Source organism: Nannobrachium achirus (genome assembly GCF_963921795.1).
Source record: "Nannobrachium achirus genome assembly, chromosome: 13".
NCBI lineage: Eukaryota > Metazoa > Chordata > Actinopteri > Myctophiformes > Myctophidae > Nannobrachium > Nannobrachium achirus.
Window position 1 is genome coordinate 5,025,344 of NC_137833.1, and position 16,926 is coordinate 5,042,269.

General features: G+C 43.6%; 1 protein-coding gene across 1 annotated transcript; it reads right to left on the reverse strand.

Annotated features, from left to right (window-relative positions):
• Window positions 1-2,964: 2,964 nt before the first annotated feature.
• lrrc73 (leucine rich repeat containing 73) lies at window positions 2,965-16,789 on the reverse strand (the record flags this gene model as incomplete). Its single annotated transcript, XM_080740084.1, has 7 exons — window positions 2,965-3,035; window positions 5,184-5,535; window positions 12,813-12,913; window positions 13,423-13,545; window positions 14,133-14,293; window positions 15,123-15,302; window positions 16,698-16,789. The coding sequence occupies 7 exons, from the start codon at window positions 16,787-16,789 to the stop codon at window positions 2,965-2,967; spliced, it is 1,080 nt and encodes a 359-aa protein (XP_080596210.1).
• Window positions 16,790-16,926: the final 137 nt, after the last annotated feature.

The following is a 16,926-nucleotide window of genomic DNA, read 5'->3' on the forward strand; positions in this document are numbered from 1 at the left end:
CCTCGCAACGTGAAGCGTTGTGAGCATGTAGATCTGCTATTTTCACAATTTCTGCCTCTAATATTTGACAATTTGTCTCATGTTTGACCAGAGGTACTAAAAAGGTCTTTAAAGTCCTTAAATTGTCACTTTAGATACCCTGTATACACTTATACTGTATGTTGGTCTGTTTACTGTTGAGTGAGAAAACAATGTTAACATTTAGCTAAACATCTGAGGACCCCCCAAAATAATTTGGGGACCCCTCTGGGGGTCCCGACCCACAGGTTGAGAACCCCTGATCTAGAAAATTAAAACCTGGCACTTCATTTCTAAAAGGTTGCTGACCCCTGGGTTAGAGTCAGAGTCAGAGTTTTAAGCAGGGAACATACAGTAGAAAATAGACATAATGTCTGGTAGTTGGTGGAGAAAACTCCTGGGGGAACCCTACAGTATGTGGGACTATGGTGTGTGTGTGTGTGTGTGTGTGTGTGTGTGTGTGTGTGTGTGTGTGTGTGCTCGCGTGTGTGAGTGCGCTTGTGTGTTGTTGTCTGTCTTTTGCTGTGGTGGGTAATACTGATCCTCGCTGTTTGTACCTGGTAACCATGGCGACCGATCCGAGGCCTCCATGATGCTCCATCAATTATAAATCGCTGTTTCCGTCGGCAACAATGAGTGTCCACTGACACTTGTTAAACGAACCGAGCAGGTCAGTGAAACACTGTCTACATCTGTGTGTGTGTGTGTGTGTGTGTGTGTGTGTGTGCGTGTGTGTGACAGACAGACACAGAGAGAGACAGGCATATTAGGAACAGAGTAGGGCATTCAGGAATAGTGATTTTTAGTATTCAAATTATTCGACCTCAAAGTATTCGAATAGTTGACAGGACGGGCCAAACTGTCAAATATTAAGTAAGCAAGAGGCGAACATTGTGAAAATAGCCGATCTACATGCTCACAACGCCTCGCGTTGCGAGGCGTTGTGAGCATGTAGATCTGCTATTTTCACAATATTTATCTGCGGAACCGAGTCACATAAAATAAAAGTCTGGGTTTCCGTGGCTACATTAAATGTAATACCTACAATTCCAAGTGCTTGTCAGGGTGGGGGTCCCCAGTTCAAATATGTTTATTTTGGGTGTCACAGCCTAAAAAAGGTTTGAGAACCCCTGGTATAGAGCATTAACAAATTCATTCACCAGGGCCATTGACAACTCATTCTTATGACTTCCTATCTCGCCAAGCTATATAAACTATATATTTTTTAAAGAGAAAACAATAAAAAAATAAAAATAAGCGAATATTCGACTTCGGTGAACAATGTTGAATAGTGACTTTGATATTCGAATATTCGGTGAATGCCCTAGTGTGTGTGTGTGTGTGTGTGTGTGTGTGTGTGTGTGTGTGTGTGTGTCAGACAGACACACAGAGAGGCATGCAGACAATGACAGCATCAGAGTGACATCAGAGTGACAGGACTGACCACGGAGCGTTGTGTTAAGAAGGTGTAAACAGGTTTATTGTGACATCATCACAGCAGACCTAACAGTATACAGTACATCGTTATTGTCCAAATATCGTCTACAGAGCAGAACATACATTCATTGGTTATTATTATATGATCCTATAGAAAGAACACTGTACAGATCTACTACTGCAGAGGCGTCATTCCAGATCAAATAGGGGGGACGGCAAAAATTAAGTTACCACTTAAGCCCAATTTCCAATATAAATATAGGCCTATGGTTGTTGTTTTTTAGCCAAAATCCCCCAAAATGCTTCTGTTGGTATTCGCTCTTGTTTTGCGTACCTGAGCGTTCCGTTACTTTGACAGATCTGAACTTTGGTCCTAAGTTTGGAAATGGCGCCAGGGCTGACACCAAATGATGCTGCCAATCTGCGTAACGGAACACACTTGCACAGGCCTGCTGCTTGGAGCATAGTATAGCATACACAAACTCTGCTGCTTGGAGCATAGTATAGCATACACAAACTCTGCTGCTTGGAGCATAGTATAGCATCCACAAACTCTGCTGCTTGGAGCATAGCATAGCATACACAAACTCAACAGAGTCGCAGGACCCATGCTAAGGTGCCAGTCACACACACCTGTGACTGGCACACACTTCTCAGCAGGTGTGTGCCGGCAGGTTGTTCAAAGCGAGAGCGAATAACAGAAGCAATATTATTGGGGGAGTTTGGCACGTTCTTGGAGGGCGCTACCTTTACGTTTAGCTGTGTTATTGTGTTGCTCTTTCTGCGATTGCGCGATCCTTACACGTTATGCCTCATTGCAAAGGTGACTAATTAACGATAGCAATTGCCATCCCCCTGAGAGCCAAAATGACGCCCCTGACCTGTGTCTATTGCCTACAAGTTCACTTTGTGAGTTAAGGGTGTCTGTCCAGTTGCTCCCAAACCGTGGCCTGTGATAGGAGGAGTGCTACATTACATCATGCAAGCGCAGGGTAGTGATTGGCTGCGACACCTGTCCGTCTGTTTTAGAGCCCGACCGATATGTTGTTTGCCGTTTGCCGTTATTATCCTTTTCGGCTGTTATCTAGTCTTTTTTTCACGGTTTTCTTTCTTTTTTCCTGCTTTTTTAATACGTTTTACTGGTCGTCCCTATTTCGGGGCACGTCATCATATGATGAACTTTAATCGACATCAGCATTTTTCAAATTGATTAGAAAATGTTGCACTTTTTTACTAAATATTTGGTGTTCCAAGAATGCAAAATTGGCTATGGGCATCGGACCCTAGAATCATCTATCGGCCGGGCTCTATAGTCTACACATTCATCATGTGATCTTGCAGTTCAACTATAAGTGCAGTGCAAACAAACAAACAAACAAAGAGCAAACAAATAAATAAAATCAAACTTCATTCAAAACCAGTCAAATGTGTTTTTTTTTTCTCTCTCTCTCTTTTCTTTCTTTCTTTTAGTTAGTTGGTATGCGTGCGGGTTTGTGTGGGAGGGAGGGGTCACATCTCAGTCTCGGCCAATAAGCTCTCACCTAGACCTGATGTCAGCAGGACCACGTGGTGGGAGGAGTCTGTAAGGGGTTGGAGAACGAGACGTTAAGGGTCAGAGGTCAAATCCAACAGGTCTCCTGAGGGAGGGAACTCACTGCATGGGAAACCAGAGTGCATCAGTTATTTATCCACTGTGCCAGGGGTCTTCAACGTTTTCAGGCCAAGGACCCCTTAGTTGAGATAGAGATGAAGCAAGGACCCCCCAGAACCTGTTCATAGCTTCCATATAGGCCTAGCTTTATTGTTTGACAGCACAATCATCAGTGTATTTCGGATTCATGTCAATTTGTGTTTTCAGATATTTAACCACTTGAACCGTCAATACTAAACTTGACCTTTCAGTCTGTACTTAGTCTTCTCTTTTTTCCCCCTCTACACCAACCTCTTTGCCAAAAATAGCCGATCTACAAGCTACAATGCCTCGCAGGCAATTTTTGTCAAAATAATTCTCAGAATATGGACGCTATGGTTCAAGTGGTTAATATAGAAAAGTTTCTATCACACAAAGATTTGGAGGACCCCCTGTAGTAACTCTGAGGACCCCCTAGGGGTCCTGGACCCCCTGTTGAAGACCCCTGATATATGGAGGTGTTTCTCAAACTTTCGCATTTCAAGGTCTCCCCTTAACTCTGACAGTGTACCATTTGTACACTGTGAGAGTTACAGACTTGTAAAACTCGACTTGTAAAACACTACCTGTAAAACACTACTTTCTGGCCTTGACAGAAAAGTCTTATCTGATTGCATTAAACAACATTAAACTCACTTTGTCACTCGATTTGCCATTTACTTAACCCAGTGATGTTACTAGGTTTTCAATGTAATGGGTCACAGGTGGTCATTCAAATGGGTCCCAGAAAAGTTTTATGAGTCCTCAATATAAAGTTTACGCGCGCAAAATGGCGTCGGACGTCGGTGGAATCAAAACATTGACGTTTCTATCGCCTGTTTAAGACTTTCTACGTGGATTTTATTTGTGTTAACATAGGGTAAAGTAGGATGCTTTCACCCATGAACAATGGTGGTGTCTGTGGAATTTCTTTTTTTTTTCTTTTACCGCGATGCGGTAAATTATTTTAACATGGACTCCAATGGAGGCGCATCCCCGGGACCCCAGGACCATGACATGAATGAGTCCCTGGGTGACTTGAATGAGTTTTTGATGCGGGATGCGCACGTAATGACATCACTGTTAACCCTCTATTAGTTGACAATTTTGGCCAATGTTTGACCAGTTTTTATGGTGTAGTTTGTCTTTTACTTTTGATGCAGCTTTACTTTCTTTCTTTCATTTTTCAAAATATTCTTAAAAGTCCTTAAATTGTCACTTTACTAGGACTCTGTTAGGTAAATGAATACAAACACCTCCACTCCCATCTACACAACTACAGTACAACACCACACGCACGCACACACACACACACACACACACACACACACACACACACACACACACACACACACACACACACACACACACACACACACACACACACACACACACACACACACACACACAGCAGGGCCAAACCGGGGCCCGGGCTGGAAAACACTCAGGCTACAGCTGTGCTGAAGAGACGTGGGGACGTGATGGGCTTATCCATCGTTCCAGTAAAGACGGTCTAAAACTAGGCCCAAGTTTCCCAAAAACAAATTAAACAAAAACATTAAACCTGTGTCTGTTTATGACTCTTTAGATTAAGAATGATTTAAAAGTCCATACCACGTAAGATTAATTTCAGTAGCGTTTTCGGCGACAACCTCTGGTAGCTCCGTTGTTATTACAGTGTTTGTCTAATGGTCTAGTTAGAACTGCAAGTGTTGAAAGGTGTTCAGAAACGGTATTTATCAACATAAAGATTACATGAATAAATATGTTTTCCGGTGTCTGCGTCGTTTGGGAGCGTGCGCCAGAGGAAGACACTCGCCACTGAAAATACTGTTTAGGGAAGTTGTCAAATAGATAAATAGATAGATATATAGATAAATAAATAAATAGCATCTATATGTAATGGTTAATGTGAAAATTACACCAATGAAAAAGTGACTTTTGTCTAATTGATAAAGTTGTGCGGTATAAATAGTTTTTTTGGAAACTGGGTCACTGGGTGGGTGGAGAGACGGGGGGAGGGATTGGGGGGAGGGGGGTGGGAGGAGTCAGCCCTTACTGCTGTGTGGGAGCCAGGAGGCGGGGCCTAGCAGCGGGCCCTGCTGCTGTTGGTGGAGGAGGTGGTGGTGGTGGTGCTTGTCTCTGATTGGATGCTGCTGTTGGTGGAGGAGGTGGTGGTGGTGGTGGTGCTTGTCTCTGATTGGCTGTGGGTCGTGGTGGGGGGCGTGGCTGCTAGGCTGCAGGGGCGGAGCCTCCTCCTCCTTGTTGTTGTCGTGTGATTGGTCGTCCTCCTCGCCCTCGGATGACAGCAGGTCTGAGATCTGTTGCTGCAGCTCCGGACTGATGGCGTTCTCCGCCAACACCAGGACGCGGAGAGACGTGGGGTAGTTCTCTACCATGTCTAAGAACACCTGTTAACACAATGTGTGCCATCATAGGGTTAATAGAACTCACCGGGGCGCGTGTGCGCGTGTCGCGCGTGCATAGATCGGCCACGGTGATGTCCCGGCATCATAACGTTAACGTCATCTTGTGTAATCCATTTCAATGTCTCGGCGCTAGCAGCTAACAGCGCTAGCAGCTAACAGCGCTAGCATCCCCCGTCTACATAACATGGAGCCAGAATGACACTCTGTTCCCCAGAGCTTTGCGCACGGCATGCGCGTCACCAGCGCGCATCATCAGCGAGCGCTGCTGAGGCTTATGGGTAATGTAGTGTTTTTGCTAATCTGGCGATAATATAGTAAGTAATATTGATTATTATTTATTGGTAGAAACGCCAGGAGTGCCAATTTTGATATAAAGACTATTTAGCTATTTAGGCTATCAATGTGTTAACATGAAGACACGTAGGGTAGTTCTCTACCATGTCTAGGAACAGGCTATATAGGTTATATAGAGTCTGGAACGACAGCTCCCGAATGGCGAGTATCGGAAGTAGTCACTGCTGCACGGAACTGTAGTCCCATTGGAAACATAACAGAAACACACTATCACAGACAGAGTCATTATAATGAACTGCAGTGCAGTCCCATTGGAAACATAACGGAAGCACACTAGCACAGACAGAGTCATTATAATGAACTGCTAGTCCCATTGGAAACATAACAGAAACACACTAGCACAGACAGAGTCATTATAATGAACTGCTAGTCCCATTGGAAACATAACAGAAGCACACTAGCACAGACAGAGTCATTCTAATGAACTGTAGTCCCATTGGAAACATTAGCACAGACAGAGTCATTGGAGCAGAATATTCTTGTTATGCGTGTGTATAGTTTAAGAAAACATCATGGAAGTAACACCAACAACACCAGAGAAAGACAAAATAACGCCCCAAAGAATATTGAAAGAAGACATAAGGCTTCCAGTAGGACTTTTTATCGCTACTGCACCAAGGGAGCGGGTGCGTCACACCCGCTTTATCTCGCACTCATCATCAGATTCCGTTGCCCCAGACTGTATGACATAACCGAGCAGGGCCAGACTAATCTACCCTGACATAACCGAGCTGGGCCAGACTAATCTACCCTGACAGAGTTGTCTGGTTTCCAGGCTTGTGTATTTTCTGTTTTATTGCGGGGGAAAGCTTTCGCTTTAATTAGCCGATCGACATGCTCTAATCCAGGGTTTTTCAAAGTGGGTGACGGGGACACCCTGGGGTGCCGTGACAGCAGTCCAGGGGTGCCGCGAGATAATTTGATAATATTTGGAATTTATTTGGACACTTGAAAAAATATTATTTAGTATAATTTTAAACTTGAAGTAAAGTAATTTCCAGTCAGTTCTAACAAAAATGGCTATTATCTCAATGTTTTCCTCGTAACATAATCACTAAAATATCGTCACTGTCGGGCAGAAACCTCGTATCTCCAAGTTTCAAATGTGTACATCTTTTGGTAAAGCAAAGTCCTGCTTCATCATACAAGACTGTTGCACAAAACTAGTGAAAACACTACAAGCAACACCTCGCGATGCGAGGCGTTGTGTGCTTGTAGATCGGCCGTTTTCACTAGTTTAGTACATTTTATAGATGATAAATGCAAAACGAACGGTTTTGGACATACAGGGTTTCCACCCGACAACGACGATATGCTATAAATATAAGGTGCAGGGAGTGAAAATTATAATGTAGGGGTGCCTCGGATTAAACAAATATTTATGGGGTGCCCTGAGACAAAAAAGTTTGGGAACCCCTGTTCTAATCCAATATGTATAAGAGTTAAAGTGGTTAAAAGGATTGTTTATGCCATCAACTCATTTTACTGGTGGATGCCCTGGAAACCCACCCTCTTCACTTCAAGGACTCCTGCGGAGGTCCCCGGACCCCAATTTGAGCACCACTGATGCTGCACAGATGTCAGTGAAACCTCCTCAGCCGTCCAGACTGCAATCACAAATTATCATCATAACGCGGCTTTCTCCTGGGATTGGATTAGAGGAGAGAAAGGCTTTGTAAAGTGGGTTTAACACGTTCACCTTGGAGCCGGGGTTGTCTCTGCACTATAGCAGCGAGGATGGCAGAGATGAAAGGTTTAAAGTACTTAAAGGTTCAATAGAAAAGGGGTTTTGTATTTTTTTCTCTTCCTACATTTGATGAGAAAAAAGGGCTCTGGTTTCAACATCCCGGCCCTGCTGGGAAAACCCATTTAGAATGTAGAGAGAACTCTTTCTCTTCTGAATCAACGCACATCAAGACGTCCTCACACTGGAGGATGTCCTCACACTGGAGGATGTCCTCACACTGGAGGATGTCCTCACACTGGAGGATGCACTCTGGTTTTCACATCAAGACGTCCGCACACTGGAGGATGCACTCTGGTTATCACATCAAGACGTCCCCACACTGGAGGATGCACTCTGGTTTTCACATCAAGACGTCCTCACACTGGAGGATGCACTCTGGTTATCAACATCAAGACGTCCTCACACTGGAGGATGCACTCTGGTTATCACATCAAGACATCCTCACACTGGAGGAGGCACTCTGGTTATCACATCAAGACGTCCTCACACTGGAGGATGCACTCTGGTTATCACATCAAGACGTCCTCACACTGGAGGAGGCACTCTGGTTATCACATCAAGACGTCCTCACACTGGAGGAGGCACTCTGGTTTTCACATCAAGACGTCCTCACACTGGAGGATGCACTCTGGTTTTCACATCAAGACATCCTCACACTGGAGGAGGCACTCTGGTTATCACATCAAGACGTCCTCACACTGGAGGATGCACTCTGGTTATCACATCAAGACGTCCTCACACTGGAGGAGGCACTCTGGTTTTCACATCAAGACGTCCTCACACTGGAGGATGCACTCTGGTTATCACATCAAGACGTCCTCACACTGGAAGAGGCACTCTGGTTTTCACATCAAGACGTCCTCACACTGGAGGATGCACTCTGGTTTTCACATCAAGACATCCTCACACTGGAGGAGGCACTCTGGTTATCACATCAAGACGTCCTCACACTGGAGGATGCACTCTGGTTATCACATCAAGACGTCCTCACACTGGAGGATGCACTCTGGTTATCACATCAAGACGTCCTCACACTGGAGGATGCACTCTGGTTATCACATCAAGACGTCCTCACACTGGAGGATGCACTCTGGTTTTCACATCAAGACGTCCTCACACTGGAGGATGCACTCTGGTTATCACATCAAGACGTCCTCACACTGGAGGAGGCACTCTGGTTTTCACATCAAGACGTCCTCACACTGGAAGAGGCACTCTGGTTTTCACATCAAGACGTCCTCACACTGGAGGATGCACTCTGGTTTTCACATCAAGACATCCTCACACTGGAGGAGGCACTCTGGTTATCACATCAAGACGTCCTCACACTGGAGGATGCACTCTGGTTATCACATCAAGACGTCCTCACACTGGAAGAGGCACTCTGGTTTTCACATCAAGACGTCCTCACACTGGAGGATGCACTCTGGTTATCACATCAAGACGTCCTCACACTGGAGGATGCACTCTGGTTATCACATCAAGACGTCCTCACACTGGAGGATGCACTCTGGTTATCACATCAAGACGTCCCCACACTGGAGGATGCACTCTGGTTTTCACATCAAGACGTCCTCACACTGGAGGATGCACTCTGGTTTTCACATCAAGACGTCCTCACACTGGAGGATGCACTCTGGTTATCACATCAAGACGTCCTCACACTGGAGGATGCACTCTGGTTTTCACATCAAGACGTCCTCACACTGGAGGATGCACTCTGGTTATCACATCAAGACGTCCTCACACTGGAGGATGCACTCTGGTTATCACATCAAGACGTCCTCACACTGGAGGATGCACTCTGGTTATCACATCAAGACGTCCTCACACTGGAGGATGCACTCTGGTTATCACATCAAGACGTCCTCACACTGGAGGATGCACTCTGGTTTTCAACCTTTTTCATGGTCCATATGTGGTACCATAGAAGAGATCGTTGATCAAAAGACAAATTCTTATATTCTCTAATTGCGTAGACTTCTTGTAAGTAATGCGGATTCTCAGCAATAATTTTACTCTGAGAGTGTAAAATGAAACCTGTTTCTTTCTTTTTCCTTGTCTGGGGTAATAGTAGTTATTTTAGAAGTATTAGTGGTAATGGAAGTATTAGAAGTATTAGTGGTAGGATTAGAAGTAGTAGTAGCCTAGTTCAGTTGTGTTTAACCCTCAATCATATCAAGGTCCAATATTTATTCACCATTTGAGCCACAGACCACCATTTGATGACATTTAGCCTCTCAGACCCAAAACCTGAAATATTTTGTTATCTTTGGCTAGGATTTTGGCTAGGATTAATGCTGTATTGATGTGGTGTCATAATAGAGAGATAACGGGCAAACATTTATCAAAATAAAGTTTCTTCTACATTCTGTAATTGTGTAGACTTTAAAGTAATGCATGTGTTTAACAATAATTCAACTCTTGAGAGCATGAAATGAAACCAACTGGACCCGTAAGGCACTGGTCCCCCCCCCCCCCCCCCCCCCACCCTGACGAGCACTAAGAGTTGAGGCATTACATTTTGTATAACACGGTTCTATTGTGAAAATAGCAGATCTACATACTCACAACACCTCACAACATCGGCTATTTTCCCAATTTCTGCCTCTAATATTTGGAAATTTGGACAATGTTTAATTTGTCATTTTAGAGGTATTGAAAAGTCCTTAAATCGTCACTTTAGAAATGTACATATACTTAAATTTTATGTTGGCTTGTTTACTGTTGAGTGAGAAAACAATGTTGCACATTAAGTTAATCATCTGGGGACCCCCCTGGGGGTCCCGACCCACAGGTTGAGAACCACTACTGTACTGTACCTCCTTCTGTTGACATTTCTGACCAATAAAGTAGGCATATTCAATCGATCAAGTACATAGGCCTATATTAGGAGCCACGGTGCCATCTAGTGGCCAGACTGACATACTGCTGCTCAGCCTCTATTTGACCTGGGGAAGACAGAGGAGTGAGAAAGGGACAGGGAGGGGAGGGGAGCTGATTGGTCTGCTGTCGTATAACCCCAACACTCGACACGAGCTAAAGCCATATCTGCCCCCCGGGGTTTGTACGACAGCTGACAACTCAGTGCTCAAAGTGTGGTCCAGGGAGCCTCAGGGTTCCTTTTAAGGCATTATAAATGGACCCTTACAGTAGTGGTTCTCAAACATGTTTGGCCCTCGGAAAACAAGGAAGTGTTCAAAACAGAATAGATTTTCGGTTACTGCATTATATATTTCTCGCTTCAAATGTTTTCAAAAACATTCTTGAGAGCAACGTTTAGTTGTAAATGACACTGTATGTTTGTTTACATGGCTGTGCAGTGCAGCAAGGTGCTCTGAGCCTTTGATTAGACAGGAGTCTGTCATTATCCAAAAATAACACACCGCTGGATTCAACCAAGCCATGTAATAAAGGTTGTGTAACACCCCTGAAGAGGGGGCGCCCGCTGGCCTAGTGGTCAAGGCGCATACCACATACGAGGCTATGATGCCTGCTGGCGTCGCCGGTTCGATTCCTGATCCGGACGACCTTAGCCACATGTCATTCCCCATTTCCTGGCAGTCTACTGTCCTATCAAATAAAGGCATAAAAAGCCAAAAAAACGAATCTTAAAAAAAAAACTGTCCTGAAAAAAATAAAAATAAATAAAAACTAAAAAAAAACATACTGTATCAGGAGACCACATAGGGGAGGTAGATTTGAATTCCCATCAAAAGGAGGTGTCATTCACTGCCGCTGTTTTTTCTTTTTCTCCTTTGTGTTTGTATTTTTCACTGATACAAGAACAACGGCTTCTATTTCAACATTTTACAGGAAGAGGGTATACGATAATCATTTCCTGCGCGTGGTCCGTTCTGTTTATGTCTGTTCGTTCTACTGAGACAAACAATACTGACTGAAATGGAGTGAAATATCGTAATCTCCAGATTCACCGGAATAAGTACATTGTTATAGAAGTACCTAGTTAGGCATTAGGCAGATTAAAAATACTGACTTTGCTGTTTTAGACTTTGTCTTAACCACTTGAACCCCAGCATCCCCATACTGGTGGGAACCAGTAGCGATTTGGAGGCCGGACGCGACCGGGTCGAATAAATTCCCACACGGACGCACGGACGGCACCGAACGGTGCACGAGCGTGTAAATGCGTGCATACCCCCCGCGATAGCCACGACAACCCCCCACCCCGCGCGAAAACTACAAGCTGTACTTTAATCAATGGCTACTGCATAAGAGGTTTCTAGTGGTGAATGTGTGAGCGTCCTCAAGCCCCCTCTATTCATATGGATATATAGCCTACTTTAACACCTAGGTTTCCAGCTGTGACTGCATGTGTCGATGTGTGTGTGTCCTCATACATGGCTCCATTACTGTGGTATTTAGTGTTTGAGATTCGTTCAAGGCAAACTTTGTTTCTCTAGCCTACTGCAGCGCCGTATTTTCTAAATGAATCAAAATAAAGTAGAACATAAAATCTTAAGTAACAATGCAAATGTAATTAAGACTAGAAAACTATTGTTTTCCCACCATTAGATCTGCTGACATCCTTTCTATCTAAATAGCCTCTAGAGGCGCGTGCATGCGCGTGCACGTGACGTCAATAAATGACCGTCCGCCCGGAAAAGAAAATTCCAAAGCACCACTGGTGGGAACATTCACCTGGATTCTAGGTGGTGGTGATGCGCTGGGTTCTAGGCAGGGATGGGACGATATTAATACTTCATATCACGATGATTGTGACAAAATAGATTTACAATATTATCAAGCTAATCAAAATCAATTATCCTGGGACGGAACATACGGTATGCCAAAAAATTGCGAATCTACAAGCTCACAACGCCTCGCAAATTAACGTGTTGTGAGCTTGTAGATTGTCTATTTTTTAGCAAAGACATTTGATAAAGAGTAAAAAAAAGACTGTATCAAGTATGTATATTATAAGTACCTTATACCAATTAAAGAGTGGTACCGGATATGCAGCTCGGCAAATAAAAGGTGAATTGATCCCAGTGTATGACGAAGAATGATATCACGATAAATGTAATCTCCACACTACGATTATCGTGAGTGTTTTTTATCATGATAAACGATAATATCGCTTATCATCTCATCCGTAGTTCTAGGCATTGGTTACTAGGTGGTTGCTAGGGCCTACCTGTGCTGACTGGTTGCTGAGTCCGGTTCCCTCCAGGTCCAACACCTCCAGGGTTCTGCTGGACGCCACGGCAACCGCTAGCATCCCTGCTATCTGGTCTCCTAGCAAGCACAGAATGAATGAACACAACGTTACAACTTTATACCAAGCCCCACATAGTGGTGTGAGGACATACTAATATACCAACATATCAATATGCCAATATTAGGAAGGCATCGGAAATAGCCAGAAAAATACCCCCATGAATAGCATATCTACAAGCTTGTAGGTCGGGTATTTTGGCACACAACTAAATATAAATCAGGGATAACTCCTAAACTTAACCACTAAATGTGTAATCCTGATCCTAACCTGAATATTTTTCTAATATTGTAAACCTAAATAAAAATACCTTATTATTTTATGTTGTGCCATAGCCACATTCTGTATTGTTACGGGGAGAAAAAATATATATAATATATATTATAATTATAATTATTATTTAACCATTAAACAACCTCATGAGGAACATTCACATGGTCTATTTCAGGTCTATTTCTCATATTTTTACTGTACTTCACATATTTTTACTGTACTTCACAAGACATTCCAGAGAGAGAGGCAGTGTTACCCAGGGGGTTGTAGTCCAGGTTGAGGACTCGGAGTTGGGAGCTGTGGGCCACAGCGATGGCCAGGCGAGCCCAGGCCTTGGTGCTGATCCCTGGGTTAGCACTGAGGGTCAGCTCCCTGAGCCCTGGAGGTTAGCACACAGTTAGCACTGAGGTTAGCACACAGGTAGAGTTGTTCCGATATCTCATTACTCCGACGGTGGTTAGGGTTAGGTATAGGTATAGTTTTACTGAGGTTAGGGTTAGGGTTATTAGGTTATTGGGTACCGTCGGACTAATGGGACTTTGGAACAATGACACGGCATCCACAGAGGTTAACACTAGGAGTCAGCTATTTTTCATATGTAAGGGTAATATTCGCACATCCACTGGATGGGTGCAGGTGCGTTGGATAGTGAATACTGAGGCAATCATGAAAAGATATTTCATGAACAAAAAATCCCGCACTCTGCTCTTGCTCAGCTGCTCATCTTTATTTAACTTGACATTTAACCCATTTTTCAACCATTGTCAATTGCTTAAGCTGTACACTCCCCCAGCACCAAGAGCAAACCTGGCGGGAATCAAACCCAGGACCGGTCTAGCTGTGAGGCGACAGCGCTACCAACCGAGCGTAGTCTTTGTTTAGTTTTCATCCGTGAAAAAAGGTAGTCGAGGGACATTTTTCATCATAGTTTTTAGTAGACCAAATCAACAGTGGTCCGCTCCGTACCAGACTTGGCTCCGTCAGGAGGCAGCATCCCACAGATGAGGCTCAGAGCCTGGTCTCCCAGCATGCAGTCTCCCAGGTCCAGGCTGACCAGGGACGGGTGGGAGGACAGCGACACGTTGAGACTGACCAGACCCGCGTCCAGCAGAGGACTGCCATGCAGACTGCAGAGACACAGAGAGAGGGACAGACAGAGAGACAGAGAGAGGGGGTCCATTTGGTTTCATTTGTACTCTCATAAGAGTTTGAGAACCAAAAATACTAGTGGACTCATAATGTAGTAAATAAGTGTCATACATCTGAAGAAAACCTGGAGGCTTGACATTCAGTAATTGGGTCTTATCAAAATAAGAACATCATAATTGTGTGTAAAACAGAAAACATAACATTTGCCACAGGCAAGGACAAGTCTTTTCCACGGACGGACACTATTATGTCCGTGTACGGACTTATTGATGTAGCATTGCGTAGCCAGACTATTATCACTGCGTGGATATGAGGCTGGTACTGTGTTTACACAGTAGCAACAGTACTTACAACAGGGTCTGCAGGGACCTGTTGGCCTGTAGGGGTGCAGGGATAACAGTACTTACAGTTAGGGCTGTTTGCCTAAAAATAAAATCCGATTTATTTCTCAGAAAAGTCCATACATTGTTTCAAAAATGTTGTTTTCATTTTAAAAAATGCAAACTAATGTGATTTTTTTTTCTATAGGGAATAACGCCCAAACCTTAGACAAAGAAAGACCAATTTGGAGATTAATAAAGTGACAACGTCAGAAAGAAATTTCGGGCTTATTATATTGCAGAACCTTGTTGTGTTTTAGGAGGACCTGGCTGTGGACTTTTTGCACCGTGCAGGGCTCTATAATGAGCGAGATCCGTACCGGAATTAACCTAAATAAAGTGAAAATCAAATTGACGATTTATTTTTTTATCAAACTAAAAAATCTGATTTAGATTAAAAATGGATTAATCGTCCAGCCCTACTTACAACAGTGTCTGCAGAGATCTGTTGGCGTGCAGGGCGTCCGCCAGGTGCTTGGTTCTGCTGATGTTGGAGACCACGCCCAGGTTGAGGTTGAGCTGCACCAGGGTGTGGCACTCTGCCACGCCCCGACACACCCTGCCGAAGTCCCGGTCCGACAGCTGGCAGCCGCGCACCGACAGCAGCCTGACCAGCAAGCACAGAACATCATGGTTTACTTTGGTACAACCTGACCAGCAAGCACAGAACATCATGGTTTACTTTGGTACAACCTGACCAGCAAGCACAGAACATCATGGTTTACTTCAGTACAAGCAGCAATGTGGAAACGGTCTGTCAGAGAGGGGCGTTAAATTGCTTGTAGATCCACTATTTTAGCAATGGGGTTGTGGTAACTTATGTTTTGACTTTGGTACAAACTTTGGTAAGACTTTATATTAAAGTCGTGTCTATAATGTTTCTAATTCACTCATAAGACATTTTAACACTTTTCATAAATGTTTATAATGATACATAATTTAAAACAAAGACACTATGCTATAAGTTAGGCTTATAATGTTGTTCCACTGTGCTTAGCCTATAATACATTATGACCAGCACCTATAAACGTTATTTGTTATAAGTTGTCATATATCATAATTATCAACATCTTCTAACTATTAATTTACTGAATGTCTGTCTGCCGTCCACCCGTCTGTCTGCATTCTGACATCACTGATACTAAACAGTGTCGCCACCATGACATGGTAACAAAGCCCAACTGACATCACTGACTGACATCACTACAGTGCCCAAATTTGGAGATTCCTACATTCAATCCCTCATCGCACACCCGCACAGGACTAGTTTATAATAACAAGTGTTATAATGCCTTATAAATATGATTATAATGCATTACAGACCCGTCCTTGGCTTTAAGTCAGTGGTTCTCAACCTTTTCAGGCCGCGACCCCGAAAATAATCATATTTTTACTGGGGACCCCCCCCCCCCCCCCCCCCCTGATGAGCACTAAGAGTTGAGGCATTACATTTTGTATAACACGGTTCTATTGTGAAATTAGTTAAATTAAATCGTGTCATTGTTCCAAAGTACCATTCACAATTTCTGAATATTTGACAATTTGGCCAATGTTTAATTTGTCAGTTTAGAGGTATTAAAAAGTCCTTAAATTGTCACTTTAGAAATGTGCAGATAGTCTCTATCTATACACTTAAACTTTGAGTTGGTTTGTTTACTGTTGAGTGAGAAAACAATGTTGCACATTAAGTTAATCATCTGGGGACCCCCCACAATAACCGACCCACAGGTTGAGAACCACTGCTTTAAGTAAACATGTAGTAGTACAAAATCAGTACAAAATCACTGGCATCAAAAACATAGAATACCAAAAATCATCATCATCATCATCATCATCATCATCATGTTGAATGTATAGCAGTGAAGTAAAAAAGAGCAAGGTTTGCTCTAAGATGTAGTGGAGAAGTATAAAGTAAAATACCAATGCAAGTACTTGATTGATGGATTGAATACTTTGGTATTCATTAAATACATTACTTGAGTAAATGAACCTATAGTTTTACCTGACACTGTGATCCCTCAGGCTGTCACAGATGTCCTTGATCTCCGCCCCAGACAGGGTCTCCCCAGTGATCTGGATGGAGCCAGGCAGCATGGTGCAAGGACCCCCGATACACCCAGCCGATCAACGATCAATAAACAACCTTATATATGACCACTACAACTAATGATCAATAAATACCTGCCATTATTATCTGGAGCTACATGACTCTGGACAGCACGTCTGTACAT